The sequence below is a fragment of the Solanum tuberosum genome, unplaced genomic scaffold (assembly GCF_000226075.1).
Source record: "Solanum tuberosum cultivar DM 1-3 516 R44 unplaced genomic scaffold, SolTub_3.0 scf00112, whole genome shotgun sequence".
Taxonomy (NCBI): domain Eukaryota; kingdom Viridiplantae; phylum Streptophyta; class Magnoliopsida; order Solanales; family Solanaceae; genus Solanum; species Solanum tuberosum.
This window is the reverse complement of record NW_006239035.1, coordinates 721271-731785: the sequence shown is the minus strand read 5'-3', so window position 1 is coordinate 731785 and position 10515 is coordinate 721271. Positions and strand designations below refer to the sequence as shown.

Sequence of the window (10515 nt, the reverse complement as noted above, 5' to 3'; positions counted from 1 at the left end):
TCCCAGGATATGGTAGATTACATACTAGAAAACATCTGCCCCACCATGAATAGGAATGACCAAGACAAAGCATGGTGGATGGGAAATTCTCAAGGAGAGTTCACTGTCAAATCAGCCTTTCTGCTAACTCGGCAAAAAAGAGAAGAGAGAATGGATGACTAATATATGGCTCAAGGGGTTACCTTTTAAAATCTCATTCTTTTTTTGGAGGGTTTGGCGAAGAAGAATCCCCGAAGTTGATGTTCTCAAAAGGATGAGAGTAAATGTGGTATCGAAATGTCATTGTTGCAATGTGGGCGAGGAGGAAATGATACAACACTTTTTTCTAACAGCTCCCATAGCCCAAAAGTTATGGAAGCACTTTGCTTGATGTGTAGGTATTAGCTTAGGAGGAATTCACTTGCAACAACTTATTACAACATGGTGGGATTGGCCAGGACAACACAAGGTTAAGCAAATATTCAAGGCAATACCACCAATTATTATGTGGGAGCTGTGGAAGAGGAGAAATGCTTGAAAACACGGGAAAGAGGTGTCATATTCGAAGCTGCTGGGACAATGTTTACACACAGTCCAAATGCTACTGAAAGTGAAGTATCCAAGGTTAGATGGAGGGTTTTAGAACTGGCAGGAGATGATTACCACTCTAAGTGCATATAAGCCAACGCTATACTATAGAATAGTGTGTTGGGATAAACCAAACCCAGAGTGGGTGAAATGCAACATAGATGGCGCATGTAGGGGAAATCTTGGATAGAGTTCATATGGATTCAGCATTAGGAACAGCAGGGGGGATTTAATTTATGTTGAGGCACAAATCATAGGAGAGGCAACAAATATGGAAGTTGAGATTATGGGTGTGTTGAAGGCGATGCAGTACTGCGAGACAGACAATTTTCAGAAGATCATACTAGAAACAGACTCATTGACTCTAAAAAACATGTTGCTAAAACAGTGGAAGATTCCTTGGTCATATGCTGAAAAAATAGAGAGCATACATCAGAGCATAACAAGGAAACAAGTTCAGGTAAAACATATATTTCAGGAGGCTAATCAATTAGCAGACTACCTGGCAAACATGGCCTTAGATCAAGCAGAGTTTGTACAAGTACAAAGTTTTCACAATCTACCAAGCAGGGGGAGATGAATCATTAACATGGATAAACAACAAATTCCATCATTGCGAATTAAAACAAGGAGGATTAATCCAACATGCTAAGCTAATTCATGTACAAACCAGAAACACATAGCTATAATACTTACAGATCGAAGTTCTGTCTTCGAAGAGATGATCTAGCTATGTAAAAGCCTACTAGCCTAGAGCTACTTCAGTTTACAAAAATGACCAGCAAAAAGGGGGATCTCAAACCGATTTTTCCACTAGAGAGCAAACTTGATAAACAGGCTGTACCTCAAAGCCTTCAGAAGGAGAGACATGGTTAAGTCCCAACAAAGAGTTCTTCTTGAACTCCAAACACCTCCACCGGATTCACATCTACAAAAAAGAAAGTTAGCAATAGTTGGGAGTGGCGGTACTTGGGAATGGAAAAATGTCAACAGGCGAGTGCCTTTGCGAGCTGATAAAACACCTTCCTGTCCATGGAGGAATTAATGATCCAGAGAAGGAAAACGTGCAACGATAAGGAAAAGGGGACAAGAAACATTGAGGCAACAGACCTTAGGAGAAGAAGACAGTTTATTTCCTAATTTGGACCTTCTGGCTTTTGTTTAATTTGGGCTCTTAGCCAACTTGTGTTTGACTTTTGTTGAAATGAAATAAATGGACCACTGGTCCAAAATCTAATTAAAAAAAAAAGACATTATACTTTATCATATGGAGGTTGCCTCATTTAGCTTTCGTTGTTTCCCCAGAGTTTGCATGTGCATTAAAGTATTACTTATATTTATTTGGCAAAAGTACACCACAACCTCTGAATTGCAATTTAGTGATGTAAATAAACTGAGACTTTGATCAATACAGGTAAAAGTGCTTGAGTGAATCTGCAGGAGAGACTAATTAGTAAATACAAGATAGCCTTCAAAATTATGCTTTTGGAGATCTTGAACGTTCATCGATTGGAAGTATGTGAGGAACTACGACACGAATTTGCAAGAGCCAGTTTCTTGTGTTTCGAAGTGGTTAATGATCAACAGCAGTTTTTTCATCTTCTAAAAGCAAGCTATCATGTGCTCCAAGCAATTCATTTGCAACTAGTATTCTGTTTCTAGCACCCCGTCGATGAGACCAAACTCCATGGCCTGTCATAGAGCAGTAAAGAAAGAAAATGTTTGATTAATCAGATGGATTTTTGTATCATGCCCAGCTAAAAATGACAATGAAGGAAATGAGATCAGATAAAACGGCACCACATCTACACCGCGAGAAATTACTACTTCTGAAATTGGTAACAAGTTTTTTGGGGCATTTAGAAACACTATAGAGCAAGGAGTACGATCTAAAACACCAGCATAAAAGTTATAGCATGAGCAACAACATTACCTCAGAGGAAGACATAAAACGATCCCTTTCAGTGTATGCTTGTATCTTCTCAATTGGTTGGCCAGTAAAGGCAGCATACATTTTGTCGACTTTCTGTATAGTCAAGTAGATATATCAACTCAATCATAAAAAATTCTGGAAACTATACTACTCCTATTCCAAAAAATTGGGACGATGTTTGACTGGACACGGAGTTTAAGAAAGAAAGACAAACTTTTGAAACTTGTAAACTATAACCATCTATAAATATTTGTTTGGTAATAAATATCTCATTAACGATAAGTAAAAAGTTCAAAGTCTTAACTATTTCTACATATAGAAAGGTGTCGTTCTATCTGAGATAGACTAAAAATGAAATACCATCCCATAAATTTGGACAGAGGTAACTACTCTGTTGGAGCTTTAGCTTAATTTTATAGGTGAACTACAATATCCTATTTCCAATTATCCCAATTTAACAATCTTATGTCCTAGTCACATGTCTGGTGCATCATATCATTCAAGTTCACAAGTCGCATGCTCTCTGTGAGAGCAGAGGGAGTTGCTCAGATGATAAGCACCCCTCACTTCCAACCTAAAGTTGTGAGTTCGAATCACCAAGAGAGAAAAAAAGGTGGGAGCTCCTAGGAAGAGGGTAAAAAAAAAACATGCTCTCTGTGAAGGGCCATCAATGTTAGCTTAAAATAATACCCAGAAGTTTGACACCCATGTATAAAGATGAACTGAGCTCACGTGCACTCCCGTCAACAATCTTTTTTTTTAATAAGTTAAAATAAGAGCCTAGACACAAACCAGTAAGACTGAAACTGAAGTTTTACAAGGACACTTCTTTATGGTCATCATGATCCTATGCTGTGTCATTGTGTTTTTTAAAATTATTCACATGGAAAACGGAAGTCCATGGAACCTTCTGTGCTGAATTCTCAATCTAATCATCACTATGCTTAATCAGGATGATCGTATAACATTGAATTTTGTATTTATTTTTTTATGATGTAGTATAACAATGACTTAGTAGAGAGTATCACAAATACCAAGTGGACCTCCATCAATTTAGCTTTATGACCCTAGTAGACAAGTTCTGTATCTGTACATATGGTTCGTCAAAAATTTCACCAATTCCTATCCTTTTTTTTTTTGAGAAGATAGCAAAACAATTCCTATATTTTGATCATGTTTATATAGTGCATACATTTTATTTGTATCTTACAATTTCCCTACGTATACTATGAGTCGTCAAAATTTTCTGAGTCATGTTAAATCTAGGAAGAGTTATGTTGGTGATATTACTGATATCAATATAAATGATGCACGATAAATTTATCAGAAGGCTTTCAGTTCATTTTTCATTTTTGTTATTGTATACTTTGGTTGTACCATTGTAACTTGATCTTGCCTACATTATGATATTAAAATTAGGTTGGTATCAAATCTTTCAAAAGGCAATGTAACTATGTAACTGTTGAATCTGTAACCATGATATTTCCCGAATATTCTTTGGTTATTATCATAATCTTTTTCATTGAATGTTGCTATACACTCTACAAACTAAATGTGGTACATGATACACATCCTACTCTGATAACTATGATATTAAGCTTCAAGTCTTTCATGAATTGGAAATTAACTTCGCATGCAAATTTAAGGTTGGTGCCCATGAAACAAGAACTCTCTAATACTCTTTATAATTTCAAGATAAGGAGAGCATTAAATTTAAATTTGTAGCTGAGCAAAGATAATCTTGTTTGAAACCCTCTTGTAGATTATCAGAAACAGAAGGTAGAATAAGAAATACTACTAACCTGGCGAGACTGAACCGCTTCGTTTACTTGGCGCCGCACATCCTCCACGTGCCCCTAAAGCAGTTAGTGCAAGTAGACTTTTAATAGAAATAAAACTAGTTTAAGTAGCTAAAAGGGAGCATCTTCATACTGTTTTGAACAAGCAGAAACAAAAAAAGATATTTGAGTATATTGAGATAAAGAATAAGAATTTATCAGAAAAAATGAAAATTCCCTTTCATTATGCCTGATGGAAAACGATAAATACATCGCAGATTGGCACAAACCAAGTGTTTAGTAGTATTGCACCAATACAAAGTTTAGTAGTACAAATTTACAATCAATTTTACAAAGTTTTTGTCGTATCAAATTAGCTTTTTCCCTTTTTAAACTGTTTGAGAAACTTATATTAGAAAAGAAAAGGTAACAAAGAGTGATCATCCAACTAATTGGAAGTGAAAAGATCTTTTTAGGGGAGAGGGGGAAGGTTGGTGGGTGTTTGTAATATTGCCAAATCAGATGAAAGGTAGTTGTAACTCACTCAAAGTAACACATCTTAACTGAAACTCTCAGCAAAAGAGACGAGAACTTACTCCACAGCCACTTTGAGGCTGATGAATCATTATACGTGCATTTGGCATTGCATACCTCATGCCCTTTTCTCCACCGGCAAGAAGAAGTGCTCCTTGGCTTGCAGCAGCTCCAAAACATACTGTACCAACCTTAGGCTTTATCTGGAAAAGAAAAGCCATTGCTTCATAGCATAATTATTGTAACTCATAAGAACGTAATGTCAGGCAGTAGAGCATATTCTGCAATTGAAAGTTGTTCAAAGTTGATTAAACGGAATGATTATAGACACTATAAAGTGGCATACTTACCCATGACATGCAGTCATATATTGCCAAGACAGAGTACGTGCTTCCTCCAGGACAATTAAGATAGATCTGATATTGCAAAACATGGATGCAATTGTAAGAAATACCTTTCTACTTGATAAAAAAAATCAAGCTATACAGTTATGATAAAGCAAAGCAGTACCAAAATATCTGCATTTTCATCTATAGTTGCAAGGGTCACAAGTTGTGATATTACTTTCTGAGCAACTGCAGAGTTGACTGGCTGTCCAATGAAGATAATTCGATTCCTGAATAACACGGTAGAAAGATCCAACGCGCCCCCTGGTGTCATCACGGCAGGCATGATGGGTGGATTACCCCCCTCTTTTGCTACGATAACACCATAGCTGTTCCCATGAATTTCAAAACAGCAGCTGTTATATTTTCTAGGTGACATGTTTCAATCAATCATTTGGTTTTTGTATGTGAACATTGACCAAGCAAATTTTCAGAGACCTCCCAGTACACAAGAGACATTCACAATGCAATATTTCTGCTTGCTAGTTCAGTGCAGGCTGGCTGACCATCTTTTCTCCATGCACATTTTGGTCTATGCTCGTGTCTTGTTTATTTATTTTTTGTGTAATATGGACTTATATATTTTGGATAAATTGTTTGAACACTTTGCTACGAGAGATGTTGTCTTTTGACCTATTTAGTCTAGTTGTCTGAGACCTAGCAAGCACCATAACAATAGTAAAGCGGGCATGGTAATTTTTTCTCTTCGACATATTCTCAGTTTCTAACAACGTACCATAAACCAATGCAGTGAAAGTGAAGATACTCATAATTAATTTCAAAAACTATATTTCTAGCGAGTATTGAAGGAAGAACATAAAGCATTATCAGTTAATGAAAACAACAGTACACACATCTCAAGAGCAAGGGAAAATTAACCTTCTAAAATCTAGATCAAAGAACATCTGTTAGAAGATCTAGTGTGGAGAATGTCTCTATATTCTTATTTTCTTTCAAAACTACATCAGTGCTGCATCTGGCAGTATATTTTACAAAAATATAACCTTTTTAAGGCAATATGATAAGAGCAAAATAATAGCAAGTACACACATTTTTTAGCATTAAGGTACTGATTAAAAAAAGTCTGACTACTAGCATATGCAGTCTGAGGATAGAAGATAAAACCTTGAATTGGTATGAGCACCGGATTCGTGCTCATTGAACTTTAATGGGATCCTCAACTTCTTGCTTGAAAATCCTAGAAATTGGCAAAATACAACCCAAAGATTCATAGAATATTCCAGTTCAGGATAATTAAGTAGCTAACTAAGTAGTTTAACTAAACTCAATTCTGTTGCTAATGCGGACCCTAACTTACCAATAGCTGATGAATCAGAACATGGACTTCGGAGAACAGAAACTACATGTTTCCTTAAGCTTCTGCGGAAAAAAAAAAACTACTGTTAATTCCTTCTCAGCATTCAGAAACAACAAAAACCGATATTTACTGTATCAATTCACAGAGAAAATTCAAATACTGACTTTTCTACTACAAACGCCAGTCATTCTTTTTGCAGATACGGAGTTAATATTAATTTCTTCAATATATCAAGGCAATGAAATACCTAGAGGAAAGCAGAGATGAAGAACACGTTTGGTGCCGGAAAGAGACTGGTACAATTGACGTTCCAGCAATTGCAGACGTTACCATTTTGATGCTCCGGCGAGGGTTCAGTGACGGAGAACTGAAGGAAGAGTCTTCACCGGCGAAGGTAGAAGCGTGCTGGTAAAACGGGATAAGAACTCGGGAAAACCCGAACCACTGTTGGATCTTTATTGGGCTTATACTAGCTTTGTGGTCTAAAGCCCACCTAAGTGCTAATGGACGTCTATCCCAAATTCCCCATCGTGTCATAATTAACTAATCGGGGAAAATTTCATAAATAGTAAAGAGATTAATTTTAGGGAAAATTGTATATAATAGCAAATTATTAATTCAAATTAAATGTTATAAATATAGTTTGATTTAATTGTACCTCATAGCAAACTGTTGCTATTTCACCTCTCTCCTGGTGAATCTCGCTCGCCACTCTCGTTTTTTATACAATCGCAAGTGTATAAAGTGTGTTTGTGTTTGTATAAAGCGAGAGAAAATTGTATATATACATATATTTTCATTCCCCTCTCTCCCCTCTCCCAGATCTCGCTCTCTCACTCGCCTCTCTCACTTTATACAATTGATCTTTTTGTATATGTATACCAAAGCAGATTATACAACTGTTTTTTTTTGTATATGTATAGCGAATTATGCATATATAAGTTTGCTATGGAACGCAATTATGCAAACTTTACTATAGCATACAAATATAAATTTTGTGTTTGCTATATGTGAAAGTTGCTCTTAATTTTAATAAGTCTCCTTAGTTACAATTTGCTTAATTATGCTTCATAACTATAGTTTCATTTGTTATGAGTATTTTTGTTTGGATAATTAACTTGTATATAATTCTCTTGCAAATATACAAACATGGTAAGTATATATAAATTCTATATTTATACATTTAACAATTTTTCAAAACTTATACAAATCAAATGTATCAACAAAATAATGATATAAAATTCATGGCAAATACAAATTTTGAATCTATACAATTAGGAAAATTCTGAATTTATATAATTAGGAGCCGAATTATACAAATTCTGGATGTGGGTCATGTAATTATGATTATAAGTTAGTGGCGAATGGTAATTTAATTAAAATGTAGCTATGTTAACTAATTAACTAGTATATATTGTTTATCCACGTAATTTTCCCTAACTAGTATGGTCATCATTCACACAAATGCCTTTTTTTAGTGGTCTATACATGGTCGGCTTAATTAAGGATATATAGTTATAATTTGCTTAATTACGATTCATAGCTAAATGTTAGAAAAAGAAAAGAAGCGAGCAAGACTAGAGTGGGAGGAGAGAGACGAGAGATCTAAGAGAGAGGTGAGAGATATACAATTGATTTGCATATATGATTGATTATTGCATCATGATACAATTGATTTGTATCAATGAGTACAATTGTATCAAAAACCAACTACATGTTAGACAGAGGAGAGAGGTGAGCAAAATTGGGAGAGGGAGGAGAGAGGCGAGCGAGATTTGGGAGAGAAAGGAAAGAAATGAGAGAGATACAATTGATATGTATATCTGATCGATAATTGTATCACATATACAATTAACACAAATGATTTGTGTCAATGAATATAATTGTATCAAGCTCAAGTTTATTAATGAAATACAATTTGTATCAACGAATATAATTATATCAATGTTGTATTTCATAAAATTGTGTGTATTCATGTGTTGTCTTGTGTATTTGTATTTATATGTTACCATGTGTGTTTGTATTTGTTACCTTGTGCATTTGTATTTATGTATTTATATGTTGCATTTGTTGCCTTGAACATTTGTATTTGTATCACTGAAATATAATATTTGCATTTTGAATTATAAAACATGATCTGTATTATTGAAATATATCATTGTATTTGATACACTAAAAATGATTTGTTCAGTTGTCAATTACCATTTGTATTACTGATTGTTACTATTTGTATCATTTATTGTTACCATTTGTATTGTAGAGAGAAGATGAGGCGAGTGAGAGAGGGAAAAGAGAGGAGAGAGAGAGAGGGGAGGGGGGAATATGCTATAAAATTCTAATTATAGCTACAAATTGTAATTCTCTTAAATTACAATTTTATATAATAAATACATATCACATGTTTGTCTTAACTATGTAATTTTTCCAACAAAAAAAAACTAAGGGAAAACTAATCATATGACCCATAAAAGCAAACTAATTACAGGCCTATACCCCCTTACATTTATGTCCCCTAACTAATTACAATAAATGTCCATTTCCTTATAGCTTTAGTTATTTAGCTCATTTTTAATTCTATTGCTTTTTATTTCTCTACTTTTCTTTTTTCTTTTTATGTTTCTTTGTTTATTTAAATTGTTTAATTTATTCTTTATTTCTTTTTATACCATAATCTGAATTATATTCAATATTTATTTCATATACTTTTTTTTCTCATTTATTTCTTTATTCGTTTATTTTTTTTTGTACTTCTTTCACAATCATATGATGAGACATGTTGATGTAAATTAACTTTCATTTTGTGCGCAAGCATGTTGAAAAGAATGGGATTTGTGTTATTCATGATGATGATCAACTTAATGACACCCTTATCAGAGCTCTAATCAAACTTGCATTCGATCGTAATTTTTTCAAGTTAGACTTAGTGGCACATCATCTAACACATCATTTATGTTTATCTTAAACCATGTCATTTATGTTTATTTCTTATTTCTACCTTTTAGCATAAATTATTATTTGATATAAATATTTTATAAAAAGTTTGGATTTTAGTTAGGATAGTCTATTATATTTTGATTTACACACTCCTAATGATTGATATAATGAGTCTTTTTAAAAATAATGTGTATTAAGTTCACTAAGACTTTTAATAAATGTAGTTTCATCTTTTCTTCAATTGTTTATAAGTATGTCACATAAATTAAGATCGAAAGCTCATATGAACCAAAATTGTTATTTCTCCTTAAAAATATTAATAAACAGAAAAAAATAGTGATTATTCCTTTACTTTAGGAGGAGAATGAGGAAGGGAAGATGACTCATAGTAAAAACTATTATTACATAAAAAATATTCACTCTCTTTTCTTTTCTTTGAGAATTCTCCCAAAAGTATCAATCATCTTTTCTATTTTTTTCTCAGTTCTCTCTAATTCTTTTTTTGACATGTCTTCTCTTTCTTCAAATCTCTCTTTACTAGACTATACAAAAGAATAATATGAAATATATGAGTTTTACATTATCATTTTGTTCATTGTTTAGATAGAATTAGGTTATATTAAAATACTAGGGTTTGTAATTGATTTCGCATGCAATTGCATGCATTTTTTTCATTTGATAATTTAGTATGATTTTCGATAGAAAATGATTATTCTTGGAGCGTGACAAGGATCTATTCGATGTGATTTTACCTAGCTAGGGTTAATCAAGGATTCTTTAAAAATGCTTTTGTCACAATATGAGGAATCTCCACCTTCCTCCTCCTCGTCCCCACCGTTACACGATAACTCTTCATCCAATAATTCAAATTCTAAATCATCTTTATATAACAAGGATTCATCACCTATCCCGCTATCTAGAGATAGTTATAACTATTCTTCTAATGATAACAACGACAACAATAATAGTATTAAATTACATACTTCATCTAAATTGTCGGATTCATCTGAAGGAGGATCACAATCCCCTCCACCCCCACCACCTCCACCTCCACCCCCACCGCCG

The 10515-nt window shown here is 33.9% G+C and overlaps 1 protein-coding gene across 1 annotated transcript; it reads right to left on the bottom strand.

Annotated features, from left to right (window-relative positions):
• Nucleotides 1-1882: 1882 nt before the first annotated feature.
• Nucleotides 1883-6973, bottom strand: LOC102589998 (ATP-dependent Clp protease proteolytic subunit 6, chloroplastic). The gene is made up of 9 exons (XM_006349545.2): nucleotides 6764-6973; nucleotides 6517-6578; nucleotides 6324-6396; nucleotides 5323-5527; nucleotides 5163-5228; nucleotides 4875-5015; nucleotides 4303-4356; nucleotides 2501-2593; nucleotides 1883-2259 (listed from the first exon to the last, which is right to left on the bottom strand). The coding sequence occupies exons 1-9, from the start codon at nucleotides 6847-6849 to the stop codon at nucleotides 2212-2214; spliced, it is 828 nt and encodes a 275-aa protein (XP_006349607.1). The 5' UTR covers nucleotides 6850-6973; the 3' UTR covers nucleotides 1883-2211.
• Nucleotides 6974-10515: the final 3542 nt, after the last annotated feature.